Genomic DNA, 23527 nt, shown 5'->3' on the forward strand with positions numbered 1-23527 from the left:
ACAATATCATTATACAGTTGTCCTGCCTTTGAGGCATCCAATCAGCAAGGGGATCAGGAAGGTGAATGGAATGTTGCCCCTTATTCCAAGGGGTTTGGAGTGAGAGATTAGGGAAGCCTTACTACAACTGCACATCCAGGGTCCCCTTATTTAAGGAAAGGTATCATTACATTGGAGACAGTCCAGGAAGGTTCACGAGGATGATCCCAGATATGGAGGGATTGTCTTATGAGCAAAGGTTAAACAGGTTGGGACTCGACTCACTGGTGTTTAGAGGAATGGGAGGTGACCTCAGTGAGACACATCGGATTCTGAAGGGACTTGACCGGGTCAACGCTGAGAGGATACTCCCTCTCATGGGAGAGTCCAGGACCAGAGGGCAGAGTCTCAGGATAAAAGGGGCACACTTTAGGACTGAGATGAGGAATTTCCTCAGAGCACTAAGTCTTTGGTATTCATTACCACAAAGAGCAGTGGGGGTGGGGTCAGAGACAGAGGGGACGACAGATGCTGGAAGCCAGAGTCAACAGATGTGGAGCTGGCAAAGCACAGCGGGTCAGGCAGCATCGGAGGAGCAGAGAAGTCGATGTTTCAAGCTGTTTCACTCCTGACGAAGAGTCCCAGCCCAAAACATCAACTCTCCTGCTCCTCCGATGCTGTCGGACATGCCGTGTTTTTCCAGCTCCACACCTATTGACTGTGGGGTAGTGCCCTTGTGGATATTTAAGGCTGAGATCAATAGATTCTTAATCAGTCAGGAAATCGAGGGTTACAGGGAGAGGGAGAGAAGCCATGAACCTATCGAATAGCAGAGCAGAGGGGCCGAATGGCCTACTCCTGTTCCTATTTCTTGTGGACGTTCAGAGGAACGGAGGGATCTTGTGGGGTTTGTTCACAGATCTCCGAAGGCAGCAGGACAGGTTAATAGGGCAGTTAAAGCAGCATTCGGTACAGTTGTGACAGAGATTAGAAGAGGTTATGTTGGAGCTGTACAGAACTTTGGTGAGGCCACAGCTGGGGTACTGTGTACAGTCCTGGTCACTGCACTATAGAAAGGATGTGATTACACTGGAGAGGGTGCAGAGGAGATTCACCAGGATGGTGCCTAGGATGGAGCGTTTCACTGATGGAGAGAGACCGGACAAACTCAGGTCGTTTCCTTTGGAGCACAGTGCTCCCAAATAAACCTGTTAGACAATAACCTGATGTTGGTGTGACTTTTAACTTTCTTTGCAGCAGAGAAGGTTGAGTGGGGGGTCCTGATGGAGGTGTGTAAGATTAAGAGGGACATGACGGGATAAGAGAAAGCAGCTGTTCCCCTTAGTTTAAGGGTTAATAACAAGGGAGTGGATACCCTTAAGGTGAAGGGCAGGAGGTTTAGACGGGATGAGGGGAAAACATTTCTATCCCAAGTGTGGTGGGGGTTTGGAATGCACTGCCTGGGAGAGGAGTTCAGGAAGGAAACCTCATAACCTTTAAAATGTTGGCTGAGCACAATGTGCCATACCATTCATGGCTGTGGGCCTAATGTAAGTGGCAGGAGACAGTACAAACTCAATGGGCCTAAGGGTCTCTTCTCTGCTTGCTGATTCTATGGCCATGATCCCCCAAATGCCCTTCACAAATTCTGTGAAATGCACACATTGTTTTGAGAATTACGCCAGAATTTTGCTCTGAAATTTAATGAAACACATCCCTTTATTCAATAGTGTTCCTGGTTTCATTTTTATCTTTTATTATAAATATCTGGTGGATGGGAGGAGGCAGAGGGGTACCACAGAATTTAATAATAGGACCAGGAAATGGATAAAAAATCATGGAGCTCAATAAACACAAGGGAGGGAAGTGGGGGGGGGAATTAAGAAGTGCTGGTCATTGAGAGGGATATCACCACAAATCAGTCAGGCTGAATGGCCTGCTTCTGTGTTGGAAACTGAGGGCTGTGTGTATAATGAGAGAAATACATCTCCCTGAAAATGACACTACATCCGAGAAATCAAACATTTTCAACAAATGGAGCACTGATCTACACAGAGAGCAAATCTTCAAGTTTTTTTTAAAAAAATGACCCTCCTTTGTCCTGTACTCCACCTGGGAGTTCACAGCCTTCACCCAAGGCATTCAAGAGGGCACTGGAGAATTATTTCTATCCAAGTAATCATCTGATGTGAGGGGGTACTGGGGAAAGTGGGAGATTGGCAACAGGAAATGATACTCATGAATGAGCTGGTGCATCTTCCTAACCTGTAGAATTCTGGGATCTTTTGATAATTCTCCATTCGTTTCAAAACTAGACCAGCATTGCCCCCTGCTGGTGTCAAGGAATACTGCAACTTTCCAGAGTCCTCCAGGACCATTTGTCAAAAGGTTTTATTGTCCTCACTGACGTTTCTACAGAAAATGAAATACTGACAAGCAAGCCCATTTGAGTGGCACTCCCTCCACCATCACTCAGTAGCAGCAGTGGGTACCATCTACAAGATGCCCTGCAGAAATTCACCAAAGATCCTCAGGCAGCACCTTCCAAACCCACAACCATCTAGAAGGACAAGAGCACCAGATACATGGGAACACCACCCCCTGCAAGTTCCCCTCCAAGCCACTCACCATCCTGAAATCTATCACTGTTCCTTCACTGTCGCTGGGTCAAAATCCTGCATTTCCCTCCCTAAAGGGCATTGTGCGTCTACAGTCTGCAGTGGTTCAAGGCGGCAGCTCACCCCCACCTTCTCCAGGGACAGTTACACTGAGTGATGCACACAACCCAGTAATAAAAATCCAGGCACAGTGTGGGGAAACAATTGTTTATTTATTTTTGGGACATGGACATCACTGGCTGGGCCCAGCATTTATTGCCCTTCCCTAGATGCCCCCTTGAGAAGGTGGGGGTGAGCTGCCTTCTTGAACCGCTGCAGTCCCTGCGCTGTAGGCAGACCCACAATGCCCTTAGGGAGAGAATTGCAGGACTTTGACCCAGCGACAGTGAAGTAGTCCAGCCTCTGAGCTACTCATATTTATCTATGGTATTTATAAGAAGTGCAGGAGGAATAAACGAGGGGGTGGGGAAGAGAGGGGAGAGTAGGAAATGAGGGAAGGAATTGGAAAAGGGTAAAGTAAGTGGGGAAATGCAGCAGAAAACAAGAGCTATCGTTTATCACATTACTCCCAATAATTAAAAAGGAACGGTCAGAAATCAGCTTTATTATTCAACTTAAAAAAAAGTCCAACATTTCAGTCAAGAACATTCCCAACATGGATCTGTAGGATCCTAAGAATAAAGTCATCCGCAGAAACAAAACTTCATGTTCAACATCAAGATCTTTGGTTTTCTTTAAAAATAAAATAAGAAATGGAAGTCTGCTACACGCGAAAGTGGCACAATGTCACACAGAGTAACAGAAGATACTGTCTCAATCTAAAGGGCCTGGCAACAAGACTTCTACAGGTTTTACACACACGCACAGACACACCCACCCACACACAAAACACACCCACACCGAGTATTTCTTTGTAGTTTAACTTGACTCTGGATGTTTAATTAGACTGGGAGATAATATTACGAGAGTCCAGGCTGACCTGGCAAACAGCAGCTTCCCTGATGCAATTACACAAATGTGGAAGATAATGAGTTTCGTGTTTGAGGGGGACATTGAACTCTCTGCTCTCCCTCCACAGAAAGAGACACAAAGGAGTACATTCCTTGTGGGAGGGAACTGGCAGTGTGGAGGGGAGCTGAAAGAGGGAAATGGTCTTGCATTTATATAGCACTTTTCACCACTCCAGGAAGACTCAATCAACGAAGGATGGGGATATTGTAGTAATGTAGGAAACATGCCAACCAATTTGTACATAATAAGCTCCCACGAACAGCAATGCGGTGAATGACCAGCTTTTCTTTCAGTCATGTCAACTGAGAGATAATATATTGATGCAGGACTTCAGTGGGGGAGCATGCACTGCTCTTCCTCAGTGTAGCAGCGTAGGCCCTTTCCTGGCTTAGCCCAGAGGCCAGACTGGATCCTCCGGTTAACATCTCATCCAGCACTCCCTCAGAGCTGCAAAAAGGAATGTCCATCTGGGTCAAGGCTCTGGGCTCAATACCAGGACCATGAGAATCGAAAGCAGACAGGGAATTTCAAATCAGTCGGACTGGGGATGGGGGGGTAGGACTCTATTCCTGACAGCTGCTGCACAGCTTCAAGATAGTCACAATCTCGCAACACACGCTCTTGATACTACACTGCACCAGATTTCAGATCTCACAGAACAAGCTGCAAATACTCCAACCACATTCACTCACACGTGCAGCTTAAACATAGCCACATATTGGAACACTGAATCCCAACTACAACACACACACACACACACATTAAATTAAAACATCCAACAGTGGCCGCTGGTTTTAATTCTCCGGCTGGGAAGCGATCCCAAGCAAGTATGCGGCATCCTTTGTTCTACGAACAAGTTCCAATAAAAAGTAGGTATTGAGCTGCAGGGAATTCTAATCCAGCAGAACTCTGGGTGACCTGGCGTTTGGGGGTGTGTAACAGTGAGTCCTCAGGGTGGTGGGAGAGAGAGACACACACGCACACAGGCCGCAGTGACCACAGCAGTCCTCATGACTTGCCCACCTTCATGTACGATGGGATCGTTCCCCGAGCAGTCAGGCCCTCAAACCTCTTGTAGGTGTAGTTAATGAAGACCCAGTCCTTCGATTTATAATCCGTGTCAGTCATGTTGGGCGCTGAGAGAACAAACAAAGAATGAGACGTGTTTAGCCACAACTGTAAGACTCGGCACCAACACAGCACTGAATGACAGAACGGTTGTAGCACTGATGCAGGCCATTCGACCCACTATACCAGTTCTGGCCCTTTGCAAGATCTCAGCAGCTTATCCCATTCCCCCTCCTGCCTGACAATAGCAGGTCTAATGAGTTAGAGATAACTAAATGAACAAACGTGCATTGAAATGGCACCTGGCACAGCCTTGGGACACTCCAAGAGGCCGCACAGCCAATGAACAACAGGCAGAGGAGTAAGTTACTACTTAGTGCCTGGAGCCAGAGCACGAATGGTCACTGAGATACTAGCTCCACACGTTCAATTTTTACTTAAAAAAACCACACGATTGGGCTGAGATTTTTAATTACTGATCCAGCAACAACTGCCAGCCAGTTATGACAGCATCACAAACTCTGACCAGCGTCCAGCTGAAGTAGTGCAGTCCGTGATTTCACAAACACGTACAGCAGCAGCTGGATTGGCTGAATGGTAAGTATTGCCTGACCTGCTGTGCTTTTCCAGCACCACTCTAATCTAGACTCTGGTTTCCCGCATCTGCAGTCATTGTTTTTACCTTGTTGATTTTGACCCTACTGAGAATCCTCTTGCAAGGATGCCTGCCTTGAAGATAAAAATCTCACAACACCAGGTTATAGTCCAACAGGTTTAATTGGAAGCACACTAGCTTTCGGAGCGATGCTCCTTCAGGTGGTAGTGGAGGGCTCAATCCTAACAGAATTTATAGCAAAACTTTAGTGTGATGTAACTGAAATTATACATTGAAAAATTAATTGTCTGTTAAGCCTTTCATCTGTTAGAATACAGTGATAGTTTCACTTCTTTCATGTGTAATCACAAAACCCTTTTTTTTTTTAAAAAGTTGCATTCTCAGGTTAGCTGTTAACAATGGTGATCGCTAGAGAATATGTTGAAGGTGCTGGCCCCCTGTGTTCTCTGTCTATGACCTGATGTTTAGATTGATTCTAATCTAAAAAGTGAGATAACGGAGTTCTACATGAATGCATGCAGTTTTTGAGCAAAGTACAATGTAACCCTGCAAGTACAAATTCACCCCACAAAATATATGTGTACATGTGGGTCTTTGTCTGTCTGTGTGCGTGTGTCTGTCTGGGTTGTGAGTTGTGAGTGTGAGAAAGTGTGTGTGTGTGTGTAGTGAGTGCACATGAAAGAAGTGAAACTATCACTGTATTCTAACAGGTGAAAGGCTTAACAGACAATTAATTTTTCAATGTATAATTTCAGTTACATCACACTGTAAATTTTTGCTATAAATTCTGTGTTAGGATTGAGCCCTCCACTACCACCTGAAGGAGCATCGCTCCGAAAGCTAGTGCTTCCAATTAAACCTGTTGGACTATAACCTGGTGTTGTGTGATTTTTAACTTTGTACACCCCAGTCCAACACCGGCATCTCCAAATCATGCCTTGAAGAAGTTTTCCTCCTCTCTCGACAAGAATCTCAGTGAGTCTCTCTCTCACTGCAACCCCCAGGTCATCTCCTCTGCCCTGAAGCCCTTCAACCATGTCCTGAAACAGGCTCACTAACCACAGCCACATTTGCTTTCTCAGTGCAACTTCATGGCATCAATGTGGATTTCACCAGTTTCCTCATTTCCCCTTCCCCCACCTCACCCCAGCTCCAGCCTTCCAGCTCAGCACTGTCCCCATGACCTGTCCTACCTGCCTATCTTCCTTTCCACCTATTCACTCCACCCTCCTCTCTGACCCATCACCTCCATCCCCACCCCCACTCACTTATTGTACTCTATGCTACTTTCTCCTCACCCCCACCCTCCTCTCATTTATCTCTCCACTCTGCAGGCTCTCTGCCTCTATTCCTGATGAAGGGCTTTTGCCCGAAACGTCGATTTTCCTGCTCCTCGGATGCTGCCTGACCTGCTGTGCTTTTCCAGCACCACTCTAATCTAGACTCTGGTTTCCAGCATCTGCAGTCATTGTTTTTACCCTGAAAGGTAAGTATTGGCCACAAGGAGTGAGCTCAAGCTGCTCCCGAACAGACCCCAGCTGGTTTACATCACCCTGAACAGACAGGGAGTCTCTGTTTGACCAGACTGCCCTACAGCTGCTTAGCCTTCTGATAAAAGCCTTCAGACTAGGCCAGTACCTGAGAGCGAACCCCATTGCTGTGAGTCAGGAGTCGCATGTAGGCCAGACCAGGTAAGGACAGCAGATTTCCCTCCCTGGGGGACTTTACTGAAGCAGCCGGGTCAAATGGCAAAGACTAATGGTCAGATGTAGGCCAAACATTTGTTCCAGATCGTTACTGAATGTGTCAGAGTTGCTGACTCCCTGCAGACAGTGACAACATTATCCCAAAGAGCGCTTCTTTCATTTAGTGCGGAAATCCCACATAGGCTCAAAATCAAGACAGGAGTCAAACAGAAGGGTCATGGTTACATGACTGATTTTAACTCTCTCTAAATGAACATACTCTGAGTGAGAGTTAAGTTCTCACCCTCTGTACCCGCCCCTGCAGCATCAATATGATTTAGACTGCAAGGTGGATTGAACAGTGGCAAATGGAATTTAATCCTTAAAAGTGGAGGTGATGTATTTTGGGAGGACTAACAAGGGAATATACATTGATTGGAAGGACCCTAGGAAGTACAGAGGATCTGAGGGACCTTGGTGTGGATGGCCAGAGAACCTTGAAGGCAACAGGACAGGTAGGCAAGGTGGTTAAGGAGGCATACAGGATACTTACCTTTATTAATCAAGGCCTTCATTACAACAGCAGGGAGGTTATAACGGAGCTACATGTAACATTCATCAGGCCAGAGGGCGTACTGTATGCAGTTCTGATCCCCACACGACAGGAAGGATGGGATTGCATTAGAGGGGGTGCAGAGGACAAATCACCAGAATGCTGTCTGGGCTGGGCTAGATCGATGGAGAGAGACCTGGATAGGCTAGAGTTGTTTTCCCTCGAGCAGCGAAGGCTGAGGTGTACCGAGTTAAGGGGGCATTGACAGGGTAGATATGGGGAAACCTTTCCCCTTTGTAGGGGGGTCAATAACCAGGTGGGTCAGGAGGTTTAGAGGGGACCAGAGGGAAATTGTTTTCATCCTTGAGGGTGGTGACTATGTTGAGCAGTGTGGTAGGGACACAAACCCACAGGATGTTTTAGTCGTATTTAGGTGAACATTTGACACACCACAGTATACAACACCACAGTATGGAAATGGGATTAGAGCAAATGGATATTTAATGACCTGCACGAACATGGGCCGAAGAGCCTCTTTCAATGCTGTAAAACCTCTATTTCTCTGGGTCAGAGGTATAAACCAGGTAAACCATTTCCTGTCTTTAAAAAAGCTACAACAAGCTGTACAATTATCCACCGTACAAACCTCAACAATTGAGCTGGAGATACCTTCGTGGTTTTAAAATGTTTAGCCTTTAAAACTTAAAACATGGTGTGTTTCAAATCCCTGAGTGAAGGGCTTAAAGGGTTAACATGCAGTGAACGTAACTGCTTCATACCTGGCTGCAAGATGTCTGATTCAGGAAATTCGTCAAAATTCGAAGTGTCATCAATACTTCGGATTTCAATTGGAATCGCTGCTGGTCTCTCCCTGTTACAGACAAATTACACACAACTCAGATTCACGAACTTTCAATTCAAACTGCTTCCTCAAACGCCTGCAACAAAAGTAACTTGCATTTATATAGAAACCAAAAGAACTGCCGATACTGGAAATCAAAGGGAAACAGAAATTGCTGAACAGGATCTTGACCAGTTGAGCCAATGGGCCGAGAAGTGGCAGATGGAGTTTAATTCAGATAAATGTGAGGTGCTACATTTTGGGAAAGCAAATCTTAGCAGGACTTATACACTTAATAGTAAGGTCCTAGGGAGTATTGCTGAACAAACAGACTTTGGAGTGCAGGTTCATAGCTCTTGAAAGTGGAGTCGCAGATAGATAGGATAGTGAAGGTATGCTTTCCTTTTTTGGTCAGAGTATTGAGTACAGGAGTTGGAAGGTGATGTTGCAGCTGTACAGGACATTGGTTAGGTCCAAGGCTGAGGGGTGACCTTATAGAAGTTTACCAAATTAGGAGGGGCATGGATAGGGTAAAGAGACAAAGTTTTTTCCCTGGGGTGGGAGAGGGAAAAAACCTAGAGGGCATAGGTTTAGGGTAAGAGGTCTCTTTTATAACTTTTCCCTAAGGGGCAACTTTTTCACGCAGAGGGTGGTACGTGTATGGAATGAGCTGCCAGAGGAAGTGGTGGAGGCTGGTACAATTGCAACATCTAAAAGGCATTTGGATGGGTATATGAGTAGGAAGGGTTTGGAGGGATATGGGCCGGATGCTGGCAGGTGGGACTAGATTGGGTTGGGATATCTGGTCGGCATGGACGGGTTGGACAGAAGGGTCTGTTTCCATGCTGTACATCTCTATGACTCTAAGTTCAGCAGGTCTGGCAGCATCTGTGGGGAGAAATCAGAACTCCCCCTCCTTATTTTCTGCATAAAAACAACTTTTTCCCCCAGTTACCATCAGTTCTGAGGAAGGCACTGGACCCGAAATATTAATTCTGACTTCTCTTCACAGATGCTGCCAGACCTGCTGAGCTTTTCCAGCACCTTCTGTTTTGGCTGCAGGTGTATAGCAGCTGTAAGGTAGTTAAATGCCTCCGGGTGCAGTTATCGGACGACGGGTAACAGCCCACACGGGGAAATATTACTCTTGAGGCAGCTCACTCAAAGGAATGATAAAAGGAGGTGGTGTTTCAGGAGGGAATTCCAGATCTTAGCGATCCAATCAGCTGCCAGGTGCTGGAGTTGGTGATGAGCAAGAGTTTGGAATAGGAGCAGTTCGGAGATCTCTCCATTGTTATGGTGCAGAAAGAGGCCATTCAGCTCATCGTGCCTGTGCTGACCCTTCAAACAAGCTTCATCACTTAGAGCCAATCTCCTGTGTTTTTCCCATTCCCTTCTATCCAAATAACCAGCCAATGCCTCTCTTTAATTCCTCAATCGGATCTGCCTCCCCCACACTTCCAATCCGCCCATTCCAGACCTGAACTACTCGCCGGGTAAAAGGGAGATGTTCCTCACTACAGCTTCACTTCTCTTGCGCACAACTTTAAACTTTTCCAAACTCTTCTCTGAGGCAGTGGCACGGAGGAGATTTGTAGTTAGGAGTGCTGCCAGGGCGCTTTGAACGTTTCTAAACCACTCGTATTGGTGCCCAGTCCTCAGGGTCTCTCTCTCTCAGCTCCTGCCCCTCCCTCACAACTCGCAACCCCCTTCATCCGCCACCACCACACCCCACACCAAAAACTCCAAACCTCAGCTCCAGCAATGCTGTCCAGATGCTCCACATTCCTGATCTAGGGATTATTACAGTGCAGAGAGAGACCATTCAGCCCATCACGCTCCTCACTGACTCTCTCAGCACTTTAACTTAATGCCAATCTCCTTTGCCCTCTAACCCTGCACCTTGTATGATTAAATAAGTAGTAACAATGACCTCTCAATCACTCTCATCTGAACCTGTCTCCGCCTCCAGGAGGAGAGTGAACCCCAGATTTCCATTAGCGTGTCTGTCTGTCTCTGTTGGTCTGTGTGTATATACCCTTGATCTTTCACAGTTCATGACATTGGTGCCTTGTTGCAACTCCTCCACCAGAGGGAACCTTTTCCACATCTACACTTTCAGAGTCAGAAATGTACAGCACAGAAACAGACCCTTTAGCCCAACTCATCCATGCCGACCAGCTATCCTAACGTAATCTCGTCCCATTGGCCAGCACTTGGCCTATATCCCTCTTAAACCATTCCTATTTGTATACCACCCAGATGCCTTTTAAATTGTGCCAGCCTCCACCACTTCCTCTGGCAGCTCATTCCATACACACATCACCTTCTGCGTGAAAAAGTTGCTTAAAAAGCACAGGCTAACCTAGTACCTATGTTTAATATTTTTAAAATGTAGTCAAGCAAATCATTATTTTAACAAATTTAAACAGACCTCTCTCTCCCTGTACTCATCCTAAAGGATGTCACCATAGCCCCAGAGGATCAGAAGGGACTCTCACCAGAGAGATCTTGATGGTTTAACCAGAGGGACATCATGCCTCAGGGGAGGGGAGGGGCAGAGGAGGAGGATCTGTAATAGGAACCTCGCCTGGTGTGGGAATTGAACCTGTGCTGGGGCATTGTTCTGTCCAGCTAGCAGACTCCCTCAGCATTTATTTCGTGAAAAAGAACCCAGTGAGTCTGGAGCTCAGTTTGAGGCGATTGACAGAACGGTCAATTCAAAAACTCTTACAAGCTTAGAGGGAGGGAAGCATTAACCGATATCTCTCGATGTGGAGGTACTGCAGTTGGATGGGGGCGAGGTGGACAAAATGAAAAATCACATGACCCCAGGTTAAAGCCCAATATGTTTGTGTGAAATCACAAGCCTTCGGAGCAGGCAACCTGGTGTCGTGTAATTTGTGACTGATTTCTCTCCGCCAATGCTGCCAGACCTGCTGAATCTTGAGCAGTGAGGCATTATGGGTGGAGCTGAGAAATAAGAAGGGTGCAGTTACATTGTTGGGGTTGTACTACAGGCCTCCCAACAGTGAGCGTGAGGTAGAAGTACAAACAGGTAAACAGATTATGGAAGGATGTAGAGGCAATAGGGTAGTGGTGATGGGGGATTTTAATTTTCCCAACATTGACTGGGATACACTTAGTGTCAGAGGTCTGGATGGGGTAGAATTTGTAAGAAGTGTCCAGGAGAGTTTTCTAGAGCAGTATGTCAATAGTCCGACGAGGGAAGGGGCCATAGTGGACCTGGTGTTGGGGAATGAGCCAAGACAGGTGGTAGTAGTTGTGGTGGGGGATTTCTTAGGGAACAGTGACCACAATTCTGTAAGTTTTAGAATACTCGTAGATAAAGAAGAGAGTGGTCCTAAGGGAAGAGTATTAAATTAGGCCAAGACCAATTATATCAAAATTAGGCAGGAGCTGGGAAATGTGGATTGGACACAGCTATTTGAAGGGAAGGCCACATTTGAGATGTGTGAGGCTTTCAAAGATAGGTTAACGGTAGTGCAGGATAGGCATGTCCCGTTGAAGACAAAGGATAGGAAGGGCAAGATTCATGAACCGTGGATGACAGGAGAAATTGTACGACTAGCCAAGAGGAAAAGGGAAGTGTACATAAGGTCCAGGCAGCTAAGAACAGAACGGGGCCTGGGGGAATATCAGAAGAGTAGGACAAGTCTTAAACGAGGAATCAAGCGGGTTAAAAGGGGTCATGAAATAGCTTTAGCAAACAGAATTATGGAGAATCCCAATGTATTTTATTATTACATAAGAAGCAACTGGGTAACTAGAGAAAGGATTGGTCTACTAAAGAATAAGGAAGGAAAGCTGTGTGTCAAACCTGAGAGAATGGGTGAGGTTCTGAATGATTACTTTGCATCAGTGTTCACTGAGGAGAGGAACATGAAGAATCTTGAGATTAGAGACAGAAGTGTGATTAGTCTGAAACACGTTGGCATAAGTAGGGAAGATGTGTTGGGTAGGCTAGAGGTTAAGATAGACAAATCCCCAGGACCAGATGGGATCTATCCCAGTTTGCTGAGGGAGGCAAGAGAGGAAATAGCTGGGGTCCTGACAGATATATTTATGGCATCCTTAAATACAGGTGAGGTGCCGGAGGACTGGAAGGTTGCTCGTGTTGTCCCCCTGTACGAGAAGGGTAGTAGGGATATTCTGGGTAACTACAGACCAGTGAGCCTCATGTCAGTGGTGGAAAAGTTGCTGAAGAGGGTACTGAGGGATAGGATCTATTTATAATTAGGAAATAATGGGATTATCAGTGATAGGCAACATGGTTTTGTGCAGGGGAGATCGTGCCTTACCAACTTAATAGTGTTTTTCGAGGAAGCAACCAAGTTGTTAGATGAAGGAAGGGCTGTAGATGTCACATACATGGATATTAGTAAGGCGTTTGATAAGGTTCCCCATGGTAGACTAATAGAGAAAGTGAAGTCGCATGGTGTGCAGAGTGTTCTAGCTCGGTGGATAAAGAACTGGTTGAGCAACAGGAGACAGAGAGTAGTAGTTGAAGGGAGTTTCTCAAAATGGAGAAAGGTGTCCAGTGGTGTCCCACAGGGGTCAGTGTTAGGGCCACTGTTGTTTGTGATATAAATAAATGATCTGGAAGAGGGCACTGTTGGTCTGATCAGTAAGTTTGCAGATGACACGAAGATTGGTGGAGTAGCAGAATGCATAGGGAACTGTCAAAGAATACAGGAGGATATAGATAGACTGGAGAGTTGGGCAGGAAAGTGGCAGCTGGAGTTCAATCCAGACAAATGTGAGGTGATGCATTTTGGCAAGACTAATTCTAGAGCGAAATGTACAATGAATGGAAGAGCCTTGGGAAAAGTTGATGGGCAGAGAGATCTGGGAGTACAGGTCCATTGTACCCTGAAGGTTGCTGCACAGATGGATGGAGTGGTCAAGAAGGCATATAGTATGCTTGCCTTCATTGGACGGGGTATTGAGTATAAGAGCTGGCAAGTCATGTTAACATTGTACAAGACATTGGTTTGGCCGCATTTAGAATACTGTGTACAGTTCTGGTTGCTATATTACCCAAAGGATGTGGACGCTTTGGGGAGAGTGCAGAGAAGGTTTACGAGGATGTTGCCTGGTATGGAAGGTGCTAACTATGAAGAGAGATTGAGTAGGTTAGGATTGTTTTCATTAGAAAGAAAGGAGATTGAGGGGGGACCTGATTGAGGTTTACAAAATCATGAAGGGTATAGACAGGGTGGATAGAGACAAGCTTTTTCTCCAGGGTGAGGGATTCAATAACAAGAGGTCATGCTTTCAAGGTGAGAGGTGGAAAGTTTAAGGGGGATACATGAGGTAAGTACTTCACACAGAGGGTGGTGGGCGTCTGGAACGTGTTGCCAGCAGAGGTGGTAGAGACAGGCACGGTAGATTCATTTAAGATGCATCTGGACAGATGCATGTGTAGGTGGGGAGCAGAGGGATACTGATGCTTAGGAATTAACCGACAGGTTTAAACAGTAGATTTGGATCGGCTCAGGCTTGGAGGGCCGAAGGGCTGTATGTGGGCTGTAAATTTTATTTGTTCTTGTTCTTTTTCCAGCAATCTCTCTCTGTTTCTGATCTGCAGCATCCACAGTTCCTTCAGTATTTATTTTGACAGAACGGTCATCACTGACTAGTGTCCATCACTGACTAGTGTCCAAAGGCTGCCTCAGTTAGCTCCGTCAGCTAAACGGCTGAGAGCAAGAGGCAGCAGCGAGAGTTCGGTTCCTGTCCTTACCCACCCCCATGGGGAAAAGAGAATGACAAAGCACCACTGAAGCCTGTGCCTTGGAGCAGGGGGTGGTTACACGGGGACCTGTCACAGGCGTACAGGATTGTGAGGGACAGAGATAGTGTGGACAGGAAGGAGATCAGTAACCCAAGGGCATAGTTGGAGGGTCAGAGGCAGAAGGCCAAGATGAGATGCGAAATGTTTTCAGTCAGTGGCTGGAGGAGTCTGGAACTCACTGCCTGAAAGGGGGCGATGGAGTCAGAAACATGAAATATCAGATCAGCATTTAGATATTCGCTGCCACCATCATAATCTCCAGGGCAATGGGCTAACAGCTGGAACCAGGATTGGGGTAGTCAGGTCTTTGTTGACTGGCACAGACACAATGGACTGAATGCCTCCTCCTGTGCTGTGGACGTCTAGGACCAGCGAGGGTGGGGTTTGGGAGGGGTTGGGCTGGAGATGGGGCCTCAGTTCGGCGCCTTATTTGCGAGGGAGTACTTTGGACAGGAAGGCTCCCTCTCAGTGCGGTAGTAAAACGATCGCCATCAGAATTTACACTCCAGCTCGGAGGGAGAGTTGGACGCAGAGACTGGTCATTCGGTGGAGGGAGGCATGCTATCGCCGGAGCTGTGACCGACACAGAACGAGCCTTTCCATTGGGTCGGCTGATGGTGAAAATCACTCTCGGGTGAAGTGCATGACCCGTAACAGCAAATGGGTCGCCCCCTCTCGCCCGCCCCCCCCCCCGATCCCTCGCCAAGTTCCACTGGTCTCTGGGTTTGAGAGGGGTGGGGGGGGGGGGGGGGGAAAGAGAGAGGTGGTCGAGGTGTCCTCATTCCCCAGCCTTTTTCCCCCCACCCACTGTTTACCTGGTGTGTTCCCAGTCCACCCCCTCGAAAAAGGGGTGGTTTTTAATTTCTTCCACCCCTCCAGCTCCAATCCGATTGTCAGCTGCACAGCAAAACCTGAAAACACACAACACAGGAGAGTCCATCATAACGACATAGGAAATAGGAGCAGGAGGCCATTCAGCCCCTCGGGCCTGCTCTGCCCTTCAATACAATCATGGTTGAACTCATCTCAGCCTCAACTCCATGTTGCTGCCTGCTCTTTGTAACACTTCAATCCATTATCAATTTAAAAATCTGTCCAATACAACAAAGCCACTTCAATGCAAAAAAAGAGACAGATACACTGACTGTGTGCACAGAAATTTCAATCCCTTGCCTTTCCCCTTCCTCAGTGTCATCAGAACCTCTTTCATACAATCCCTACAGTGTGAAAACAGGTCATTCGGCCCATAGAGTCCATACTGACCCTCCGAAGGGCATCCCACCCAGATCCAAGCCCCTACCCTATCCCTATAAGCCTGCATTTCCCATGGCTAAACCACCTAACATCTTTGGACCGTGGGAGGAAACCGGAGCTCCCAGAGGAAACCCACGCAGACATGGGGAGAATGGCGACTGTGCAAACCCCACACAGACAAAGGGTGGAATTGAACCTGGCGCTGTGAGGCAGCAGTGCTAACCACTGTGCTGTCCTTTTGTCATTCAGTCACATTATTGCTGATCGAAATCTGTACCCCATTCACCCACCTGCGATCCGAATCCCAAGTGAGAAATGAAAGAATGCCAGCAAACCCAACTTTGACATGTCAAACTGATCCTCTACTTGGGGGGAAAAGGGGAGAGAGAGAGAGAGAGAGAGAGAGATCCCCATTTGCCCTCCCCTCTGTGGGATGAAGTGGACTTAGGCTTCATAGTGGACAGGCCTGGCTCTTGTTTGAAAGTTTTGCCCCTTGTTCTGGGCTTACCCCTCCCCACCAGAGGGAAGCGTTTTGCTCCATCGAAACTCTTTAAGAAGTTCTATTTTTCCGTTTTCTGCCATCCTGTGATTTAGAGTTTTGGAGTAAATGACATCAAGTTGATTTCATTCAGAACGGTGCAGCAAAGACTCAGTCAATGAGAAATCTGCAAGGGAACGGTTCTGTCCTACAGGAATCCATTAATGAAACAACGTAAATGTCGTTGTTAAAGCAGGAGGGTTGTAAATTAAGAACTGTGGGTTTACCAAGAGGAAAGCTTTCAGAGCCACATACCCCTCTCACTGTCTCTGGGTCAAAATCCCGGAATTCCCTCCTTCAGGGCATTATGGATCTACCTACAGCATATGTACTGCAGCGGTTCAAGAAGGCAGCTCACCCCCACCTTCTCAAGGGACAACTAGGAATGGGCAATAAACACTGGCCCAGCCAGTGACACCCACATCGATGAGTGAATTTTTTAAAAAAAGGATGTGGTCTCAAAATCTCAAAGACCTTCCGACAGCACCTTCCAAACCCACGAGCTCTACCCTCTAGAGGAAGGAGGATAGCAGATACATGGGAACACCACCCCCTGCAAGTTCCCCTCCAAGCCACCCACCCTCCCGATTTGGAAAATATTGCTATTCCTTTAGTGTTGTTGGGTCAGAATCCTGGAATTCCCTCCCCAAGGGCATCGTGGGTCTACCTACAGCACATGGACTGCAGCTGCTCAAGAAGGCAGCTCACCCCCACATTCTCAAGGGCAATAAATGCTAGCCAGCCAGAAATGTTCACATCCCATCAGTTAACGAATAGAAAGAAAAATATACAGACTGAACATCTCCCAAAACAAAAATTTTAAAAAGTTTAAATGTTAAGCTTTTTGTGATTCATGCACCAGGAGATCCACAACCCTCTGCACTGAGGGTCAACAAAGTCTCTCCATTACAATAATTTGCTGTTTTTCTATTCTTCCTTGTCCAACATCATATAATTCCACAGACTGCCCAATATAGGGTTTCTTCACAGAAACCTGAAATCAATATATTGGAGGTCATCACGGAGCTAACAGGAAAGCACGAACAATGATGGGAATGCTGTGAAATTACACAGTGTCACAGGCGGCAGCCATTCAGTTCATCACATAAACCGATACTAGCCCTTTCAGGGACTCCGCCTTCTATTCAATTACCATCTCACATTGCCGCAGTCTCTAGCTGACCAATAACCCATATGAGGGTGACAATGCTTACCACCACCATCCCCTCCCTTTACCAACAATAACCAAGTCACTGGGCTTGTTATCCATTAGTAGGAAGGGGAGTACCTGAGAATTAGGCTCTTTGATTTCTCAGAAATCGGCACTTCCGGAGGGAAAACCAAAGTTTCCTTCCAGTTCATCACTTTGCGATACGTCTCCTGGGGGGTTTCTGAGCAGAACGGAGGGTATCCTGCAAATGCCATAACATTACTTCAGAAGCAACCAAACAAATAAACACACTCAGGAGGGGGAATAGTCTCAACTGTATATAAAAGCAAACTAAAGATGATTTTAAGGGCTGCTTTAAAGACTTAGCAGGACAGACTTGATGTACTGTAATACCTAATGCATCTATGATTTCAAAACACAAGTTTTAAAAATCAAAAATCACTTACAAATGGCTGCAACTGGGGGTTGGGTGGGGTAGGGATGAGGGGAGGGGGCATGGTGCTGCAAGTCAGAGTTCACATCTGACTCCGCTCATGCAAGAGCAGGAGGCAATTCAGCCTATCAAGTCTGTTCCACCCATTTCATTAGGTCACAACTTAGTGCTGTAAAGGCCATATAAAAGTGCCATCAAACAGGTCACAGGGACAGGTATTACACGGTTCTCCTGTGACAACAAACACATGCAGCAGTAGAACGGTCTCAACTATAACATCTTTATGCAAGAGATCTGCATTGCTACAGCACCGTTCCTGACCTGTGAACGCCCAAAGCGCTTTCCAGGCTTTGAAGTACTTGTGAAATGTAGCTGCCGTTGTCCTGTAGGAAATGCTGTGGCAAATTCACACACAGCAAGCCCCAGCAAACAGCAAGGTGATCATGAGTAGATCATCTGGTTTTGGTGATATTGGTTGAGGGATGAATACTGGCCAGGGAACCAGAGAGAACTTCCTCAAATCCAGACACGGCATGATCAGAACTACAGCGACTCACTGATCCCTCGGTTTTGCACTGGTATGCCTGGACTGCAGGATTCAAGTCTCAGGAATGGGGCTTGAACCAATGATCTTCAGATTCTGAGGCAAGACAGCCAATGACTATGGCCCAATTGGTCATCGTCTACATTTGATGAATCACTGTGGGGTTTGGTGTACTGTGAGTGGCTGAGCAACACCAGGAACAACCATAATGCCACTGATTCCCAATGCACGGGCATCCCAGCACCAAACAGGGCGAGCGAAGCAAACATCAACTTGGCCTAATTATCAGGAAGGCCTCTGGGCCTAGGAACAGGTCAATACTCACGAGGGGACACCCTCAGGTATTGTTTAGAAAGTAAGTTAATGTCTTGTTTGTAAACCCCTCATATAAAAATCCCTATAATTCCTGGGAGTTTTGAAAATGGCAGAATTTTATGCATTAAAATTCAACGTTTTAGAAAATTCATTCATATTGGCGTCACTGTTGAGGCCAGCAAATATTGCCCACCCCTAAATTAAGAGTCCCCAGTTGAGAATCAACCCCATTGCTGTGGGTCTAGAGTCACGTGTAGGCCAGACCAGGTAAAGATGGCAGATTTCCTTCCCAGATGGGTTTTACGATTAGTGACAGCAGTTACATGGTCCTGTTAGGCTGCTGAGATCAAGGTTCACAATCTATCACGGAGGAGAGCTCCAAAGACTCGTGACTTGGGGAATAAAGTTCTTCTTTCTGAACTGGTTTAAAGTGACGTGCAAACTAACAAAAGTGAAGTAAGAGAAAAAAAGACTCTCACCCAGCGAGAGGTTCGAACCTGGAATGCACAACCTAGAAGGTGGGGTGGGGGGGAGGGGGTGGAATGGAGGCACGGGGTAATTCTCTGGATCGGAATGGCATGCAGGGGAATGGGGAAAAACTGGAGATTGGCATAAGGTAAGGACATTTGTTTGAAGAGTCGGAACAGGCAAAATGGGCTGAATAGCCTCCTCCTGCATCATAAAATTCCATGATTCTAATACCAGACATTTAAAATCAAAAGAGTTTTGCATTTACATGGCGTCACTTCTATTTTCAGGTCATCACAAAGAAAGGTGTCAGATGATTATTTGGATAGAAATGGTGGGCGGGGAAAAGGAAGAAGATTGATACTAGGTGATAGAGTAATGCAGCCGTATTGCACTGCACCACACCAACCCTGTCTACATTTACCAGGGGAAAGTGACGACTGCAGATGCTGGAGATCAGAGCTGAAAACGTGTTGCTGGAAAAGTGCAGCATCCAAGGAGCAGCAGAATCGACGTTTCGGGATTCCTGAAGAAGGGCTCATGCCCGAAACGTCAATTCTCCTGCTCCTTGGATGCTGCACTTTTCCAGCAACACATTTTCAGCTACATTTACCAGGAGCATTTTCTCCGTTATCGGAGTTTAGGAAGACGGTGTTTCACTGCTGGACAAACAATCTCTACATCAAGAACTTTGCAAACGGTCCCACACCTACCTATCAGCATTTCATACATGATGACCCCCAGAGACCACCAATCACACAGCTTGTTGTATCCATTCTGCATGAACACTTCTGGGGCAATGTAATCAGGAGTGCCGACTGTGGAGTAAGCCTGAAAAGCAGAACTTCAAATAAAAACACTTTCTCTCAGAAAACAAAATCGCCCAAGGTCCAAAAACCTGGGGGCAGGTGGGAGCAGGGATCACAGATTCCCAGCTCACATCCCAGTTTCTGATCACTCAAGATTCCCAGAGACCAGGGAAGGGGATATCCCAACATTTCCCCGGCATCAAAGCGACCGCTAACTGTTTTAGTGACTTTTTAAAAATTCAATCATGGGATGAGGGTGTCGCTGGTTAGGGTAGCATTTATTGCCCATCCCTAATTACCCAGAGGGCAGTAAGAGTCACCCACATTGTTCTGGGTCTGGAGTCATATGTAGACCAAACCAGGTAGGGATGGCAGTTTCCTTTCCTAAGGTTCATTAGCAAACCATGGATTTTTCTGACAATTGACAGTGGATTCATGGTCATCATAGACTCTTAATTCCAGATTTTTTTCAAATTGAACTTAAATTCCACCATCTGCCATGGTGGGATTTGAACCCAGGTCCCCAGAACATTACCTGGATTTCTGGGTTAACAGTCCAGTGATAAAACCGTTTTACACTAACAAACTCTTGTGTTTTGTAGTGCTACCTTTCTGTAATGTAGGGAAAGCAGCGGACAGTTTGCTTAGTTCCAGCTCCTGCTAACAGCAATGAGGCAACAACCAGATAATCTGTTTTGGCAAAATCAATTGAGGGACAAAACCTGGCCAGGACCCCCCAGGAAGGTCCTTCAAAAGAGAGTGACTCCAAGATCTGGGCCTGTATCAGAGGCAGCAGCTGGGCCTTCGCCAGAATCTCTCGTGTCACCTCCAACAGTGCGGCACTCCCTCAGCACTGCACCGTGAGTAAGAAACCAGATTACCTGTTCAAGTCTCAATTTACACTTGGGACTTGAACCCCTAACTTTCTAATTCACATGATGTGGAGATGCCAGTGTTGGACTGTGGTGGACAAACACAGAAGTCACACCAGGTTATAGTTGAACAGGTTTATTTGAAATCATAAGCTTTCGAAGCGCTGTGCACCTGACAAAGGGGCAGCGCTCTGAAACCCTATGATTTCAAATCAACCTGTTGGACTGTAACTTAGTGTTGCATGACTTCTAATTCACAGATGAGAGAACCACGCGCTGAAACACAGGGAGCAAAAGGAAGGCCTGATATAGACAGTGTTTCAATAGCACAACAATTAAAAACAGAAGGAATGGCATATATCTCACCAACTGCCGTCTGTTTTTCTTCCACGTTTCTGCTTTTCGTTTTGAGTTCATATTCTGAAACGCTGGCAATAAAAGCAAAGGCAATTAATTAAAAAGTAACTCTCTCTTTCCTGGGGGAGGGAGCCCCCAACAGTCTAACCCAATACGTCAGTTATAGATTGACTTACTGAAATCACTGGGAGGGCTACAGGTGAGGTTTCGGTAGAACTCCGTCCTATGAGCTTTCTTTAATCCTGTGCACAGCCCAAAATCCGATAGTTTCACATGTCCCTATCAAAAACAGCAGACATCAGTACTGTGACAAAACACACTGAACGGACACAAAGACAAATCACGTCCTTCCTCAAAACCGCATTGGTGAAATATCCATCACACGGTATTGACCAAAAACTAAACGATTACCTCAGCTACACATTTTAAAACTGGAACTTTCTATGAACAGGAAGCTAGCGAGAGCTGGAAAGATACACAGAGCGACACAGAGATACTCTCTCACACACTCACAGATAAAGGGGATGGGGCCATAAGATGTGGGAGCTGAATTAGTTCAGGGGTCTGCTCCACCATTCACTAATGGCTGATACGTTTCTCAACTCCATTCTCCTGCCTTCTGGATGTAGGTTTGCTCACTGAGCTGGAAGGTTTGTTTTCAGACATTTCGTCACCATAGTAGGTAACATCTGTGAGCCTCTGGTGAAGCACTAGTGTTAGTGACCCACTTATTATTTATGTGTTTAGGTTTCCTTGGGTTGGCGATGTCATTTCTTGTGGTGATGCAATTTCCTGTTCTTTTTCTCAGGGGTGGTAAATGAGATCCAAATCAAATGTGTTTGTTGATAGAGTTCCGGTTGGAACCTTCTAACTCAGCGAGCAAACTGACATCCAGAACCTCAACCAGAGCTACAAATCTTCTCAAAACTGCCTTCTCTCCATCATCCTCAATCCCCTTACTAATCAAGAATCTGTCTGTCTTAAAATGATTTGGCCTCCACAGCCCTCTGCAGCAATGAATTCCAGAATCCCCACCCTCTGGCTGAACAAATTCCTCCTAATCTCAGTTCTAAAGGATCTTCCCTTCAATCTGAGGTTGTGCCCTCGGGTCTTAGTTTCTTCTACCTTTGGAAATATCTCCGTGTCCACTCCACCCGGGCCTCTCAGTATTCTGTAAGTTTCAATCAGATCTCCCTCATCCTTCAAAACTCCAGTGCTCAACTGCTCCATATATTTCAAGCCCTTCATCCCAGTGAATGTTCCTGTAAACCTCCTATGGACCCCCCTCCAACACCTGCACATCCTTCCTTAGATACGGGGCCCAAAACTACTCTCAATATTCCAAATGCAGTCTGACCAAAGCCTTGTACAGCCTCAGCAGTATATCCCTGCTCTTGTATTCTAGCCCTCTTGAAATGAATGCTAACATTGCTTTTACCTTTCTCACTGCCAACTGAACCTGCATGTCAACCTCAAGAGAATCCTGAATTAGGATTCCCAAGTCCCTTTGTGCTTCAGATTTCCAAAGTGTTGGATACACATGGATATATATACACACATACAGACACAGGCACAGACCCAGCTGCGAGATATATATGCCCATTCTGCACGCAACTAAGTGACAGTTTATGTTGTTGTGGGAAGCAATGTTACTGACAAGACTCTTGCACATTTTACCAGGCAGAAGATGGGGGTCTGAATATCAATTATCAACAAATACCCATAGGTCCCAAGAAAAGGGACCCCCCCCGCCAAGGAGGAATAGGGAAGCAGCTCAGAAAGGGTTAGGACCAAAGGAACAAGAGAATGAGGGTCTCTGTTAAAAAGGTTAATTCTTGTGCCCAGAGCACCCCACAAATGTTCCTCACACCTTGAACATCATAATACAACACATAAGAACAGGATGGTTTGATGTGGATAAGATGATGCAGCAGGGCTGTGAGGGAGACACGAGGCAGCAGGGGAAAATTATTGTGTGGACCATACAGACCAGTACAGTACAGTTCAGTCAGGCCTATACTGGTTTGTGTTAAAAAATGCAATCCCATCAGCAGTGTAGTATGACATTTGCCAGACAGAATAACAGAATGAAATATGAAATCTTCAAGCACAGAAGGCCATTCTGCCCATCGAGTCAGTTACTGTTAACTTTATGAATTTGCAAGAAGGTCAATTCCAAAGCTAAGCTTTCACTCAGGACAGAGAGGACTTACCCTGCTATCTAACAGGAGGTTATCTGGTTTAATGTCTCGGTGAATGAAACCCAACTGATGGATGCAGTCAATGGCCAAGACAGTCTCTGCAATGTAGAACTGGGCCTCTTCCTCAGACAGGGTGTCTTTCTTCATGAGTAAGGTCATCATATCACCTGGGGAATGCACAGACAGTCAGTAGGGAGCAGTCACCTCCCAGACATAGTTACTTTGGGGCAAGGAGACCAAGCTCCTGGGCTCACAGCATAGGCACAATGGGCTGAATGGCCTCAGCGTGTAGTGTCACAGTGCATGATCTGGCCATTCAGCCCATCAGGTCTGCACCAGCTCTTTGGATGAGCTCCTTACTCAATGCCACTCTCCCGCC

At 46.4% G+C, this 23527-nt stretch overlaps 1 protein-coding gene across 2 annotated transcripts in view; it reads right to left on the minus strand.

The window, feature by feature from the left end:
- Positions 1-3181: 3181 nt before the first annotated feature.
- The window catches only part of LOC122559447 (serine/threonine-protein kinase 38-like), an 83892-nt gene continuing 63546 nt past the window's right edge, over positions 3182-23527 (minus strand). For both annotated transcript variants that reach the window (XM_087996999.1, XM_087997000.1), the window contains 8 exons: positions 23161-23315; positions 21124-21226; positions 20957-21018; positions 19623-19740; positions 17267-17390; positions 15002-15097; positions 8310-8401; positions 3182-4744 (listed from right to left, as the gene is read on the minus strand). In XM_087996999.1, the coding sequence (XP_087853125.1) occupies positions 4617-4744; positions 8310-8401; positions 15002-15097; positions 17267-17390; positions 19623-19740; positions 20957-21018; positions 21124-21226; positions 23161-23315 (878 nt within the window). In that variant the 3' untranslated portion in view covers positions 3182-4616. The remainder of the gene's footprint in view (positions 4745-8309; positions 8402-15001; positions 15098-17266; positions 17391-19622; positions 19741-20956; positions 21019-21123; positions 21227-23160; positions 23316-23527) is intronic.

This window comes from Chiloscyllium plagiosum, unplaced genomic scaffold, assembly GCF_037043375.1.
Source record: "Chiloscyllium plagiosum isolate Xiang-an unplaced genomic scaffold, Cpla_swu_hap1 HiC_scaffold_19, whole genome shotgun sequence".
Taxonomy (NCBI): domain Eukaryota; kingdom Metazoa; phylum Chordata; class Chondrichthyes; order Orectolobiformes; family Hemiscylliidae; genus Chiloscyllium; species Chiloscyllium plagiosum.